At 35.2% G+C, this 16311-nt stretch overlaps 2 protein-coding genes across 2 annotated transcripts; one reads left to right on the top strand and one right to left on the bottom strand.

Moving 5' to 3' along the window:
• The first annotated feature begins 172 nt into the window (after nucleotides 1-172).
• Nucleotides 173-2780, top strand: LOC140961285 (TOM1-like protein 9). The gene is made up of 5 exons (XM_073419710.1): nucleotides 173-297; nucleotides 599-684; nucleotides 985-1176; nucleotides 1359-1798; nucleotides 1949-2780. The coding sequence occupies exons 1-5, from the start codon at nucleotides 247-249 to the stop codon at nucleotides 2539-2541; spliced, it is 1362 nt and encodes a 453-aa protein (XP_073275811.1). The 5' UTR covers nucleotides 173-246; the 3' UTR covers nucleotides 2542-2780.
• Nucleotides 2781-2954: 174 nt separating this feature from the next.
• On the bottom strand, nucleotides 2955-12860 carry LOC140961282 (uncharacterized). The gene is made up of 20 exons (XM_073419706.1): nucleotides 12221-12860; nucleotides 10072-10154; nucleotides 9201-9376; nucleotides 8312-8409; nucleotides 8091-8185; nucleotides 7886-8017; nucleotides 7690-7851; nucleotides 6676-6906; nucleotides 5986-6062; nucleotides 5822-5902; nucleotides 5547-5675; nucleotides 5376-5462; nucleotides 4940-4993; nucleotides 4674-4764; nucleotides 4513-4583; nucleotides 4366-4435; nucleotides 4187-4239; nucleotides 3786-3879; nucleotides 3592-3689; nucleotides 2955-3277 (listed from the first exon to the last, which is right to left on the bottom strand). The coding sequence occupies exons 1-20, from the start codon at nucleotides 12262-12264 to the stop codon at nucleotides 3188-3190; spliced, it is 2016 nt and encodes a 671-aa protein (XP_073275807.1). The 5' UTR covers nucleotides 12265-12860; the 3' UTR covers nucleotides 2955-3187.
• Between the last annotated feature and the right edge of the window lie 3451 nt (nucleotides 12861-16311).

The raw sequence follows: 16311 nt of genomic DNA on the forward strand, positions 1-16311 counted from the left end.
TTCATTTGTAAGATCTAATGTAAAGCCCTATGGGCTATGATCCTATTTCTTCTGATATTATGTGATCATATCTGTTCCTCTGTTAACAAAGCTGTTCTGCTCTTGTTCTTAGCAATTAATAAGTGTGAAATCAGGCACTATTATAGTTTTGCTGTGAGGCTTAGTTTATTATGGCAGTTAAGTAATCATTGATCCATTGTCCTTTTTGGTTTTAGCTTGACAGAAATTCAAAATGCACGTGGTATCATGGATGTCCTTGCAGAAATGCTGAGTGCTTTGGATCCTAGTAACAAAGAGGTATGCTTTTCTCACATTATATCACCACGAAATTTCTGGGTATCTATCACTGGAAGTGGGTATTACTTGAGCAACAATGTAATTCAATTGGGAAAATTTGTGGCTTCCCATTGTCTTCCTATCATTTGAAGTGACAATGAATAGCTTTGAGCATTTTTCTATTTATTAAATTGGTGAAGTACTTTCATTGGCTATATATATGCAAGCTAAACTAATATAATACTAATATGATGCATAATGCTTCGAAATATTTTGATAAACTATGAGATATTGACAATTTATGTGCTTTTTTGGACGTCAGGGAATCAAACAGGAGGTCCTTGTTGATCTGGTGGAACAGTGTCGTACATACAAGCAAAGAGTAGTGCACCTTGTCAACTCGACTTCGTAAGGCCATGTCTTACTTCTACTCCTACTTGTCATGTGTTTTTGTTTTGTTGAGATTTGGTTCTCCAGGTCCCATCTATGGATGTTTACTTGTCCTTTTCTTTAAACTGAGGTTTTTTCTAAAGCTGAACGATTGGCTAGATCCTTAAAGATGGAGCACTCTATGGAACCTCATGCAGTCTTTTGAGCATATGTCACATTCTGTATTGCAACAGATGAAAATGTGATTTTGTAGGAGTTATATCTCACTATCTCAGTTATACTCCCCATTGCTGAATGTGGTTATTTTTCCTGATATAGGGATGAATCACTTTTATGTCAAGGACTAGCACTGAATGATGATTTGCAGCGTGTACTGGCTAAGCACGAGTCAATTGCCTCCAGAACTACCTCAGTTCAATCTGAGAATCCAAAGCCTGAACCTACTCAAGCCTTGGTCAATATTGACACTCCTTTTATAGACACTGGCGACAGCAATCAATCAGACAGAGGGTAAATTTTTTATTGTTTATTTATTGAACTGTGATAGATTTTTATATGGAAATTTATTGTCCAAAAATAAATATTTTGTTAATACTCTATGATTCAGATGACAATTCCTTCTTGCTTGTGTACAAGTTGACCATTAAAAAGAAGTTGGATTTAACAAACTCAGATGTGAATACCATTTGCAGATCTACATCCAGTACTAGCTTAGGGACACAGTTACTACCTGCTCCTGTGGAAACTAATAGTCAGTCCACAACTTCAGCCAATGCTGATCCTAAGATAGATCTTTTGAGTGGTGATGACTTCAACTCGCCTACAGCAAATTCACGGGCACTTGTTCCTGTGGGAGAGCCTCATCCAGCAAGTCCTGTTGCATCGCAGCAGAATGCCCTCGCTCTTGTTGACATGTTTTCACAGAGTAATAACAATCAACCTGCGAATCCCATTGGGCAGGTAAATCCGTCATCATACCAGTTTCAGCAACCAAATTTCCAATCTCCACAACCTTCGGTTTATCCAAATGGTAGTGTGTCTGGTCCAATGCTACCCCAATATGAACAGTCAGCTTCTTCTGCGTGGAATGGTCAGATAACCCAGCAACAGCAGCCAGCTTCCCCTTCTTACGGTTCACCTCTAATTTATTCATCATTTTAATTATTATGTATAGTTTGTTGGTGTTAAGTTCTCGATTTTGGATAGCCACCCTTCGCCCTGCCCTCACCAAAGAAAAATAAATAAATATTAGCCATTTGAGCTGCACCTATTTGTCCAACAGGTGCTCAAAGTGGCGGTGCATTTCCACCTCCACCATGGGAAGCTCAGCTAGACGACTCTCGGCCAGCCATTAACCACCCTCAACAAATGCAAGTCACGAATGTAGCCGTTCATCTCCAGCCATCACCTAACGTAACATATATTCCAGGATCACCAACTGTGCCAATCACCGGTAGCCATTTCTCGGGGATGAATAATCTTCCAGTGCAGAACAACCAAATAGTGCCTCAACCTGTCCAGAATCAGCTACCCATGGGGATGTATCCTCAGCCTCTGCAATCCGGCCAGATGACTTACGTGTATTCTCAACAGATGTATGGAGACCAAACAGTTCCCTATGGCTACAGCTATGGTTGTGGCTATGGATATGTCCAAGGCCCACAGCATAATGCTCAATTCCTGGAGCAAAACATGTCTGGATTGTCTATGAGGGATGATACCGCCTTAAGGACTGGTTCTTATGCGGTTTCCACTCCTTCCTATGTGCCCCCTGGAAAGCCCAATAAGCCAGAAGATAAACTATTTGGAGATCTTGTTGATATCACCAAGTTCAAGCCAGCAAAATCCACCCCAGATAGAGCTGGGAGCATGTGAGATGGACTCGTTTTGCCTGGGTCTATTATATTTTTCTTGCTGACCAACTTCACCACCTTATTTTTTAGAGAATATATTTACGTTTACATATATTCTTTACCTTCATCAATTGCATTGCTTGCGATTCTTCATTTGATTGTTTCTTTTTTCATTTAATTTCATTTCATGTGGAAACGAGAACTCTTGGTTAGGGTACAGTTGTCCGTTTGGATTAATCAGGTATATATGATTCTGCTGAAGTGTGCGTTTCCAGCATTTGCCTGAGTTTTATTTTTCCCCTTTTTGTGTTATAATTGCTCGAACATTTTCGCTCACGTTTCTGATGTTTTGATTTCGGTTGTTCAAATCTAGCTGAATGCCAGCTTTTCTCTTCATGAAAAGAATAATATGTTATTTTATTGGACAGGATAATTATGCCATTTGAAATCTTGCGTTGAGCTAAAATAATTGATAAAATAATCTGACAATTAAGTTCAATACAGATGCAAATGTAATTTTCAGCTTTTATCAAATTTTTTGACATGGGAGAACTGGATTACGCATCTCTATTACTTTGAGAACAGTACAACTATTAAAACACAACATGCTCTTGGCCTTGTTCTTATGATAAGTATGGGAGACTGAATTTGTTGTGGAAAGTTTACCTTCATGGAGTGAGGTGTTGATCGAACCAATCACTGGCCAGTTTGACCATCAAGGGTGTCATCTGATGCCCAATCCCAGATTGTACGACCAGCTGAATAAAAACAATTAGTTAGATTTTGATAGAAGGATTTGGATTTGAGAGAGGAATTTGAAAGAAGGTTTTTAATTAACTCCATCTTATAAGAATTTGAAATTCATTACACTAGCTGATAGACAAGTTAATAATGTAAAAGTAGGGATTTGAAATCCAGATTTAAAAAATGCACAAACAAGTGGAGTGAAATTAAATTGTGGATTTGAAATCCTCCACTCCAAATGCATCCTCAGATAAAGAAGCGCAATTAGCTGTATGGGAAACGGGGAAAAAGTATGCATGAATCTAAATTAGGGCCCGCGGGTTCAAACCTTGAATGCTTCAAGAGAATTGGCTTTATCATAAGATTCTCTGGCTTTTGATACTGGTTGTTCCAATCCTCCAATCGGACATCGAGGATCTTTTTCCCCTGAAACGACCATACGCTTGTTTCAGTTGAAGTGTAACAATCTCTAAGGATTAATATCATTAATTGTCGATTTTGAAGTTTAGTTAACGGCGGCACCATTCAAGATCAGCAGAGGACGTGGGGCAATGGCCGGTATTGTATGAGGAGAATCAAAACAAGAATCCAAACCAGGAGCTATCCTCTTCCATACCTGTTGAGCAATTTATGATCCATCAGGAGCTTAATTAAAATTCGGATTAAATCAAGTTTTTTTTTTACCAATTAAGAGCATTAAAAAAATCTTCATGGTCCTGGTAGGAATCATTTGATGCATGCGATTTGATCAATTTCTGAAATTAGGAATCTTGTCTATTTTCGTTTGTTAAATTAAGGGTTTTGTCTTCTTAGTATCAGGTTATTTGTCCTGATTCTGGGTTATAATATAATCATATTTTGAATGCATATACGAGAAAGATAAACCTCCAAACACCTGGCAGAGATGCAACAAGCACGTATACCTTCTCCACTACATCTTTGTTAATTGAAGTCTGGCCTAAATCAAGTCGTGCTTCTGTAACCAGGAAATTCTGAAATATCATTTATCCATTTATTTTCCAACAAGCAAATATAAAGTCGTAGAATGAGGTAATATAATGCATCGGAAAATTGTCGGATTCCTCCCAACGATCGCTCTCACCTTCAAATACAGCCTTGATGCTATCAACTCGACCTTTCCACATATCATGTTCAATGGCCCATCGAAATCCCTTAAAAATTATAATGTAAATATTCAGATGAAACTCAATTCTGGACATTGAAGACTCAGAAATCAGATATCACCAACCTGAACACCAATTATAGGGACAACGACTGTATAGCGAGTATCAGCAGCTGCAGCAAACCATGCATGCATTCCTGAAGGGTTAAATTTTATCTGTAAGTAGTTCCTCGGATATGAAACTTTGATACCATTACTGTATTTATCTAGGAGTGAATTTATCTGACCTCCAAGTGATTCACCAGTAATTCCTATCCGAGAAGGGTCCACGTCCTCCCTTTGAGAAAGATAATCCGCCAATTTTATTAAGTCCCATGTCTGCAAAACTCAATGTTAGCATATTTATGGAGGAGTTTATCGAAGTTCTCAAATTTTAAAAATTACTATTTAACGTTTAGTTTAACCAGACAAAACAGGAGGTACGTTGTAAAAGTAAAGTCCTACGTACTAATAAGAAATGGACTAAAATAAAACCCAAAATTGGCTGTAGTACCGTATCAAAAATGAATGGCATTGCAGTGGCGTTTTTCCATGACGACACCAGGGCCTGGATAAAAACAAAGAAAGCAGGACTATAACAGCATGAGAGAATAGCTTTCAATAATACGAATAGTAGTCAATTCTCATTAAGTAGGATGAAAGTATAAATGAAAACACTATCGCATAAAAAGCTTCAAAAGGGAAAAATAAGTCCCTTATTTATTCCCCATTATTCATGTTAAACATGTGCTTGCTATAAATTGTGGCAAACCACTCTGCTCAGAATGGTGAGCCATGGCAAACATGAAGGAAACTTAATGTCTTTGTCAAATCAAGGATCGAGATCTTACCATTTAAATTATTCTCACATCGTAATTATCTTTTTTCTGCAAATTAAATTTAATTTTGTCAAATTTTTTATACAAAAAGAAAGGATCAAGTGGATGTACATCTCGATAGGTTGTCAAGCTGCTGGCACGCTCTCCATGATAACGAGAATCAATTGCTACAGCTATGTAATCCCTTGAGGCGTAAGCCTGAAATTAAGGAATTAATGAAGCAATCTCCCGATCCCAAAAATTGGTAATGCCTTGAGCATCTAAAAAAGTACTTATGATTACCTCGAGCAATGGTCGCAACCACTCTTTGCATTTATTTGTACTATGTAAGAAGACAATTGTTGGTCTTCTCTTCTCACTGGTATCTTTCAGTTTCAATATTAGAACAGGCAGGCGTCCTTGGTCCCCAGCCTGGTTGGAAACATACTAGCAAATTCATTTTGAATGCAAAGAGATATAATAACCTACTGATTAGATGCAGAGTTCTGATGTTCAACAAATACAAAATACGAGTAGAGAAAACAGAGACAAAATCAAGAGCTGCTATAAGTAAAAACCTCCGTTATCAGGTAAAAGTTCTCCTCTTCAAGCAGTTCCTTAAAATTGAGAATGTCTTTTTTCGGACAAGATTCCATTGCCTGACGTACCACGAAACGATGATGCAGAGAAACTGTATTTTACAGGAGCATGATAAAAAAAACATCTTGAAGCACATTTAAACCTCACTGAAGGTTGGCTTTGAGGTTTCCTGGTACAACGGATCTCGTACAGGTTGAGTAGGTTCAACAGTCCAAGGAACTGCGTTAAATGAAAATATATATTTATTGGAAGGAGGATGCAGGGAAGAAATGGGGAGTGAATTTTTAAATTTGGCCAGAGGGCAAAATTAATGCCATTTCTTTTTCTTAACTTTTTCATTCTCCCTCGTTCACCATCAGCGTCTAAATTGGGTCTCCCAAGATAAAAGGAATGAATGAACCAGATCACAAGGTGATCTTTCTATCGACAGACCAACAAGAAGCACCTTTATATTTCACCAAGAACACACATGAACTATTCTTAAGATTCATTCATAAAATGTAATCAACTATCGCCAGTAAATAGCTTTCCATTCATAATTTATCCCCCTTCCCCAGTGATATGCTAAATAACCTAGGAAGCCATGTCTAACAGAATATCTGCGTCGCAACATATCAGAATGCAACACACTATCGAAACACATCAACATATATCAATGTATCATTGTCGAATCACAAGTCAACGTCAACTCAATAACACAAATCTAGCCACAGCTAGCAGATAATTTTTACCTGATTCATCACGTACCACAGGTAAAAGAAAAAAAAATATATCAACAGAAGATGCCAAATGCAGAAACACAATAAAAATGAGATAGAGCTCGCGAAAATACCTTCAGGAGTTCGACGGCTCCGGAGCATTTGCAGAAGTTCAGCACGAAGCTTCGACGCGTCGTCGGAGTATTCCATTCCCGGAGCGCCTGAGTACCGTTGAGGAGTTGTAGAATAGTTGATATTCGCGTTTCTGTTGAATTTATAGTTGGAAATGGAGGGTGCATTGGGTCGCACGTGTACGATGATAGCGTTTGGCACGCGCCATAGTACTATCATATTCACAAGTGTTGCTGATTATGGATCAGCACGAAGAGCTTATTTGCAGCAAAAGGGGTTCGTTCTAACACATTTATTTGTTTATTATTATTATTATTATTATTATTATTATAAAAATTCATTTTTAATATGATTTATCTTAGCCTAAAACATTGGCTCCTCATTTTCTTACTTAATATTAAGTATTAAATCAATTAGTTATTAAACTTAAAAACATGTATGTATTCACAGCATATAATTAATTAAATGCATAACCCTAATTGGTGATATCATAAATAACAAACACAGCAATGTGCATCTCAACCTATATAGCAATAAATCACCTAATTAATAATATTAGAATGATTACCACCCCACCCCCCCCCCCCCCCCCCCCCCCCCCCCCCCCCCCACCCCCCCCACCAATTATCTCATTCCATCTGCTGCATGTTACTCACAAGCAAAAACATATTATTTTATAACAAGACAAGCAAAAAGAAAAGAACAAAAAAATTAGCACCCAAAAATCAAAATCGCCAACTTCACTGTCACTTTCATGGAACTGGTTCAACGACTTTGATTTGGCATTCCTTATTCAAAGCTACAGATTTACAAATTCCATCCGCAGATGTGTTGGTGCACGTCATTGGTCCACTCTGTGTGTTTCTTTAGTTTCTTCAACAAATAAGTCGAGATATTCATAACACTGCATGTTAATGAAATCGCAATCTATCAATTCTTAAGCTGAAACATGGATATCAATGTGCATGCACTAGTTTGAATTAAAGGTTTCCGAAAATAAGAAGACATGGGATCACCTTCGAACAAGTGCGGCCTCGAGATGAGTTCTTTGAAAAAGCAATTCAATTTGGTTAATACAAGCTTTTCTTGTTCCGCATATAATGGGCTGAGGTCTTTCGTGGATGATGACTCCATTGGCCTTCTCGTGTTAGAATTTGAGATGTTATGTGGAAAGTCATCTGTCATAAATGATGTATCTTGTTCATCACACACTCAATGAAGTTCTGACTTCAACTTCTTGATTTCCGCCTGAATTCCCGTTATCCTTATGATCTACATGCGAGGAAACAACAGAGGTTTTGGCCTCATTCACACCCTCATCATTTGTAATCATTGTCTTTTCTTCTGAATAAGCGAATACAAATATTTTTGTTGAATGTATAAAAATAATGGATGTAGCCCATGGCCTGTTATCTACCTGCAAATGTCCTTGCTGCTTCTGCTGAATCTTTAATTAAGAGTGCACAGAGGTCCTTCAAATGATGTGATTGGATCATGCCAGCCAAAGAAGACCTTCAGTCAGAGGAATAAAGGATAAGTGTTTATAAAGCAAAGGGACATATGGGATACCTGCACATCATAAATTTTTAAGAATTGCAAGCAAGTACACAAAAATACGAAAAAACATAAAAGTTATACCTATAAAAGGTAGGTCCTAAAGTTGTTGCAGAGTCAGGTTTAGACAGGTGAATAGATGATAATGGGGAATAAGATGCATCAGATGCCAAGCCAGTTACCTATTTGCAGAAGAAACAAGATTTTATGTAGACTTTAAATAAATGTTCTACAGTTTTTTTAGTAATTAGCAGCATGAACTGAGGTGCTGCAACATTGGAAACTAAAACAAGTGCTTCACCAATTTAAGAACCAGAAAGAAGAAACAGAACTGCCCAAAAATTATAATTTCTAACGAAATATGAAGTTCCATTAACTATTTCATAGGCACCTGAGAAAATTGTCTAAGCCTGCTAGTCAATTGATCATTAGGTGTGATCCGAAAAAGCATTCTCTGATTTTTACTCTTCTTGGATGGTGGAGTTCCAACGGCTTCATTAATGGCTGCATTGGTCAACTGTCGGATCACTACCACAGAGTTTGCAGGAATTCCACGGAAAAGAGCTTTCCTTTCTTCGCTCCCATCAAAATTTTTGCAGTCCATGCATTTGCATTTGTAAGAGCACAGATTATTGGCCTGGAAGCACTAGCAGTACTTCTTCAGCCACTCGGATTTCTTACAATTGCATCCTTTTTGGTGTTCAACCTAGATTTTCCTTGAGTCGGTTAAAAGTATGCAAGTGCAAAACATCACTGTATATCAGATTTTGCTAAAATACAAGTCTCACTTCCTAGAAGAACACACCGTTCTTTTTTCCTACATGCTTTTGGGAATTGGAATAAGAAAATAAATACTTCAGGAGGATCTAAAATTTGGTAATATGGATGCCGGAGCATAAGGAAAATCAAAGAATAAGAATGTGGCCTAGAAAGTAGTCAGAAATTATCAAAAAATCATGTTAAGTACCCTTACATCTGAGGCTCCATGCGAAATGATAGCTATCTTCGGCTTGAAGGCATCAGGATTTCTCCCTAGTATGGCATCAATAGATACCTCCCTATTGGCCTCATATTCTATTTTATTATGAATGACAACCAATACAGCTACATCCATCACAGTAGATCCCTGAGGCAAAGCAATCGCAGTACCTGTGGGTCATTACAGCCAGCTTAACCAAGATCAATAAACCACACATTTAAAGGATATGCACAAAATTGCATCATTGAGTAAGAGGCAGAACAAAAATTTGTTGCACAGCTGAGTCAAACAAAACTTAGTGTATGTTCTTCAATCGAGCAAACTAATGCAATGGCCATTAGACCAGAACCTGGTTTTTAAATAACAGTTTCATTTTTATCCTCAATCCGACTTAGTATGTCTGTCCAAAACTGAATATCTAGTTAGACCAGTTGACTACTTCTCCAAGTGCAAAAAATATATAATCTAGTAAATTTACCAGAAAAAGGTTCATCACTGACATCAAACTGCATGACACCATGATCATATAGTATTATAATTTCAACATCATAAAAATGAATGCAAGAAATCAGAAAAACGTTTTTTTTCCCAAAAAATTTGTGCAAAAAACTTCAGTTCATCGTCCAATTATCCAGCTGCAGGCAGGAACATGCCATACATGGGGTAGTTACTTTATCTGTTACCACAATCAAATGTTCATGTTTTTTTATCTTTTCCTAACAAAGGATTCATGACGTGAATAAATTGGAATTCATTGACATGGATGGTTGTACCAACCAAAATAAATTACCAAGTTGCCATTGCTAAGGAGACGTTAATCAATTTGAGAAATGTACTTACATCTTCAAGCATATAGAGTTCTTACAATTGCAATGTTTCCGCTTCTTCGAAGTGCAATCCTTCATATTTAGATTACACAATTTTAGAGCTTTTGGGGACTCCGCATTCCTGAAGATCACCAGGGTTAGTAATCATCATCTCTTACAACTAAGATATAAAAGGCTTGTTATTTCTAAGCCTCTCTAAATAAATTTCTCGAGCATGATGAAGTGACAAAAATGCAACACAACCAAGAACACGAGATAAAGCGAATTTGAAATGAAAATGACTGTGGACTATCATCCGTCGCTGTCCCTTTCCATTTTTGAACTCTAAACCCATTCTTCAATATTTTTAAGACGCCATTTCGCATCACCACCTCTATCCACATATATTTCAAACCAATGCAGATTTGAACTGTATGGGTCAGTTTCTGCTACACACAAAAGTTACACAGTAAACACAAAACGTTAAAGATATAAACTCAACTTTCGCTTCTGAAATTGATCGGAATTATATCCAATTCAAAGTCCCCATCAAAAAGCATCCAAAAATCTACCTTTTCTACTTCTGAATTCAAACTTCAACAAAAAAGTATTAAAAATCACTTCGTTGTGGAAATATTGATGGATAGAGCATTTCGGCAGCAGTTGAGTTGCCTTTGTCGGCTAAATTAATGATTAAATAATGGTTGGTGGAAGCTTCCCATGTATTCACGTACAATGTTTTTGGAATCATTCTACCATAAATAGAGAAACTTTTCCTCATTGTAAACCATCCCAAAACAACCAGCTCAATCATAGAGAAAGTCCTGAGTTTAAGACCACCGTTTTGGGATCTTAATTCGGTGTGTTGAATTTGAGAGTTTGAATATTTTGTTTATTAATGTGCATTCACAAGCTTTTACCATAGCAAAATTACTTACAAGGTGCAACATTTATCCCGGACCTAATATCGACAGTCGTATCAGAGCTGGGGGTTCTTTGGAAACTCTCGGTATGCATGAGAAAATATTCTTTTTTGAAGTGTGGAGAAGGTAGAAGAGTTCCAAAATCACGGTTTATTACTGTGATTTCTTTCATCTCGCAATTAATGTGGTGTGCCGTTGAAAGGTGATTATGGTGGATAATACTCTTGTTGTAGAGAATACTGAGAAATTAAGTACTACCCACTTGAACTTGATTTATGAACTACTTTCGAGAGTAATAACATAAAATAACATAATCCCATCAATGAAGACCAAGGCACTGATGAAATGGAAAGCCAAAGCTGGAAAAGTCATGTATCCATTGGTCGCAGCCATAATAGATATGTTGAGGTGGATTAAAATTTTCAACACACAAAAGAATTTTTTCCACACACCAAGAGCTTGATGTGGTAAGATAACCGAGTTTCTGATATCCATAAATAAATATTTTCTAAGCTCGATTATGAAAGTCTTGAGCTTAAAATAGGGTTGTGCGCTTTGCGGAGTGTAGACTCAATTATTTGAGTTCTCGATTGGTGTGCTGTATTTCAAAGTTCTAATACTTTGTTTGTTAAAGACTCAAAGTGTATTCACCATCTTCCAAATTGTAAAATAAAATATGATATGCATCGTTTATCCTGGACCATAGTTGTCAATAGCCCCCGTAGCCCTCGCTATAGCGAATAGCGTAGCGAAGCGACACGGACCGCTACGTGCCATGGACTTTGCAATAGCGCTCACTATCCTCGCTATTGGCACTATAGCGACAATCGCGATAGCTTAAATAGCGGCGCTATTGCAAAGCAAAGATGCATGCTTATTGTATGTCCTTTTTTTCTTCTAATTTTGGTTTTTTGGCATGTACTTAGTTAGGTTTTTGCTGGAAATTATATTTTTCTGCATTTCTTGCTCTATTTTTGTGTCTTCTATGATATTTCAATGAAAAAACTTAAAATAATTTCAGGTTTTAGTATTTTAAAATTAAAGTTGAAGGAATATTATGCTGAAAATTAAGATTTTTGAATTGACGTTACTATATGTTATATATTATATATTTATATAATTGTAGATCTTTACTTTCAAATAATTATCGCTACGCTATTCGCTATAGTCATGAACAACCTTTGCGCTACGGGCGCTATGCGTGATTGACAACTATGTCCTGGACGAAATTATAAATAAAATAGTAAAGACAATTGGCATCCAAAAATTAGTTACAAGGACTCACTGCAATGTCTGCAGGGTAGACTTAGGCAAAGAAACTGGCTTCATAGGGTGAGCCCGAGGTTACACAACTGGGAGCAATTTGTTTTTTCCCCCGGCAGAAGCAAGTTCGCGAGGCGGTGATTTCCCCATCTGTCCCCAAGGCGGCATTTTTGTTTGTGCCACCATTTGCTGCGGCAATCGATAAATTGCATGAAATTGACACGATCGAGCCAAAGCTAACAACTTGGAGTGTAACTGAGCCTGCGGATGCTCTGGCAGTATCGGCTTCCCCTGGCCATTATCATTTGTAATTGCTGAAGCTTTACAACTGGCCGCAAAATCCAACTGCCTGGCCACTGCCGCTGTTTCACTCTGCTCCGTGACCCAAGTTTCTGCAAAAAACATCTCCAAAACAAAGATACCGCGTACTTAATTTCATGTGGTAAAACGAAAATACAAACGAGTCTGCAGTTTCTTGAGTAAAAAAAATGGAAAATCCTCTGGTTTTCGGAGTTTGATGATCTCACGTTCTAGAAAAATCGAATTCCTTTCTTCTTCCAAGCAAAAATTGTAAATTAGTTCGATTGCCTGAAATCTCGAGAGATCCAAAACTCAATAAATGATGGGTCAAAGGTTTGCTAGTGAGCCTCAAATTTTCTTTCGGGGGGGTGGGGGGGTGGGGGTTTTAGTGAGAGTGAGAGTGAAAGAGAGAGAGAGCTTCGCAGAATTCAGAGCCATATATGATATATATACTCCCTCCCCGACTCTTAAGAAATTCAATTTCGAAAAGTGACGGTCAGATGAGGATAGGATTTGGTCGTACGAATGAGATGGAAATGGTTGATCATACGGTTACAGTTTGAAAAAGGGTAAGTTGTGAATTTCGAGTCGTTGGATTAAATATTCCCTTTCCATTTCAATTTCAAAATAATAAAAATGGTGGATAGCATGGATAAATTAAATCAAATTTCCGATAACATATTTATGTTCATATTAATTATTTTGAAAAATCAACTTTCGATTCAAAATATCAAATATTTGGTTAGGATTCCCAATGAATCCCTCCATTTCAAAATACCACATATGGTTGTCTGGTTGATTTCTTTTTCTTTTTTTTTTTAAAGAAAGTTATTTTTATTTAATAAAATTTACGGTCAATTTTACAATGAAGATGAAGAATATAACTGTTTATTTATGTAAACTATTTGGATCAATTTCAATTTAAACATCGAATTTGCATTCAAATAATTCCCTTTTTTAAAAAATTATTTTCTTCTTTTGAATTTCTTCGATATTATCCTCTATATATATTTGACCTCATCATGACCAAAAAACATCTAACAAACTCTTTGAATTTTTCGATTTTTTTTAAAATAAACATACTTATCCACTTTAATCCATCTTTCTTTTCTATTTTAATGTACAGACAATAGCAATTATTAACATCTCAAATTCAAAAGGTTGGTGGCTAGGTTCACATTCTTGTGGATTTGTACAACTAATAGTGGAATTTAATTTAATGTTATGGATAACAATTTAAAACATTCGAAAATAACTAGATGATACTATATAAAATGAGTCCCTGCAATGGTCGCTTAACGTGTTCGATTGTATATGGATTATCAATTTGCACAATCACAATATGGATAAATTTTTCAGTATATATCCAATGATCCATTGTACGTAAAATTTAGAGAATACCATTATTTAAATTGGATAGATAATGTATTAAAAAAAATGACATGTTGGGTAATCTTGAAAAGGTATAAGCTTGGTCAAATTTGTGTGGAAATTATATCAACTATCATAATATAAAGGAAATATTTACTGTTTTAATTAGATAATCTGAACTAAAAAAAAAATAAAAGATTATTTGACGCAAAACACGTATATTTAATATTTAGTGCTATGCATAGTTCCTAAAATCCATGCAAAAAACTTCTTTTTTTTAAAAAAAAAAAAAAAAAAAAAACTTGAACGCGAGATGAAAGTAAATGAAAATCAAAGTTCAAAATTTTGACAAGAATGGACAGTTTAAAGTATAATATTAAAAATCATATATCATTTAATACGATAAAAAAAAAAATAGAAGGTTAAAATATGCCAAATTACCTTTAAGAATTAAGGTAAAAATCGAGAAATTTTTTTTCCATCTTGCATCGATCTTTCCTAAAATTAGGGTTCAATCCGGTTACCATACCACCTGATTTGGGTATTCACCATTAACTGAATTTTTTTTTTTGAAAAACACTTTAGTTCTATTTATATTTTCACATTTTGCATCGATCTTCACTGAAAAACAAAAACAAACCAACCTTTATAATTTACTCATTGTGAAAATACAACCTATAATAAGGCAAGTGGAATTGCAAATGAAACTGTATAAGAATGGACAAAATGCACTGGAGAGAATATAGAATTTACAGGTAAAAAAAAATGGAAAAGGTGAGAAAAGAGAGTCCAAGCAAAAGAAGAGACCCAAATCAACGGCCAAGATTGTTTGGCAGGATATGTGTTGTATATGGACCATAGTGGGTACTTGAGGGGTACAAAAAGCTGGACAAGAGGACCCATTTTGTTTGCCTTTTTGTTTTAAAAAAAATACTAATAAAATTTGAAATTTAAAGAATTTTAAACTAGGGACTGAACAAAATTTCACATCATAGCCGATGAAATATAGCCTAGATATGATATAAACACGTAAAAAAAAAAATTTGTGCGTACGATTTTGTGATCATTAATCTTGTAATATGATACAAAATAAATATTTTATATATGTTAAGTAATTATTTTTCCCATTTAGGTGTCTCAACCTTGCTCATTTTCAATAAAAACGTGGCCTTGATTATTATCTAGCTAGTACTAATGTATAATGGGATGTTCAGATGATCAATATCCTCGATGTATAAAGTTTTTAATTACAAAAAACATATAAAAAAATTACGCTCCGTTTGCTATTGCAGTTAACAATCATTAGATACTGTAGAGCATCTCTATTTATATATGAATTATGATGGGTGTGTTAGGCTCTGTTTAGGTGGATCGATATTGCTGATTAGATTATATGAATAAATAATTTTGTGATTGTTAAAATTCAAAAAAGAAATATTGTGATTATTAAAATATTAGATTATGATGTACGCAAAATATTAGCTAATAAAATAATATATGTTTGGTTTGACCAATCAAATTTGAGATAATATGATAAATTTAAATTTTATTATTCTCAATAGTTATTGAATATAAATAATTAAAGATACAAACGATGAAATTGTGATTTTAATTTTTACATTTAATTATTTGATTGATATGTGGTAAATAATTAATGATTTGAGTCATGTAACATAAATAAACCAATACAAAAAATTGTAATAAAATATTTGTTTGGATTGAATTACTGAACAATAGGGGACAAAAAAATAAATATGCTAAATAATACCTAACTAGCTATTTTAATGTTTCAAATGGTTTAGGAGTCAGGTGCCTTCATTATCAGTATTAAAATCTTGGGGGACATACATAGTTTTGACATGATGAATACTGTTATAGATATTTATGTTAGCACTGCCAAAGTGACATCATGTACATATAATAAGTAGACGACATTTCAGTCAGTGCTCACATAGATATCCACGGTGAATGATATACATATATATATATATATATATATGAAGTAAATTTTACATGCAATAATTTTTGTATAAAATTTAATTATATTGTGGCAATTTTGTTCCCATTGTGTATTGCTGATATGTTTCAGGTGTCTTGTGGTATTTTTCTCCAGCTGCTGGAATGGTGCTCGTTAATTATGACAGTTTTTGCCCAACTTTGCGCACGCACTCGTTTCTTAAAAAATATATATATATATATTTGTAAAATTGTATGTGTTGTATACTTGATCTCTTTACTATTTTAGTTATTTATAATCTATTTTATCAAATTTTAGTCTTAATATAATATACTATATTTGGTTTTTTTTTTTTTTACAAATTTAATCATTTTCTGATATGATTAATGCAATGTTGATGTGTGTCATCATATCAACACTCAACGAGAAAAATAACTAAAATTAACAAAAATCAAAATAAAGATGTATGACTAAAGCATAAATTT

This window comes from Primulina huaijiensis, chromosome 16 (assembly GCF_012295235.1).
Source record: "Primulina huaijiensis isolate GDHJ02 chromosome 16, ASM1229523v2, whole genome shotgun sequence".
In the NCBI taxonomy this organism is placed as follows: Eukaryota; Viridiplantae; Streptophyta; class Magnoliopsida; order Lamiales; family Gesneriaceae; genus Primulina; species Primulina huaijiensis.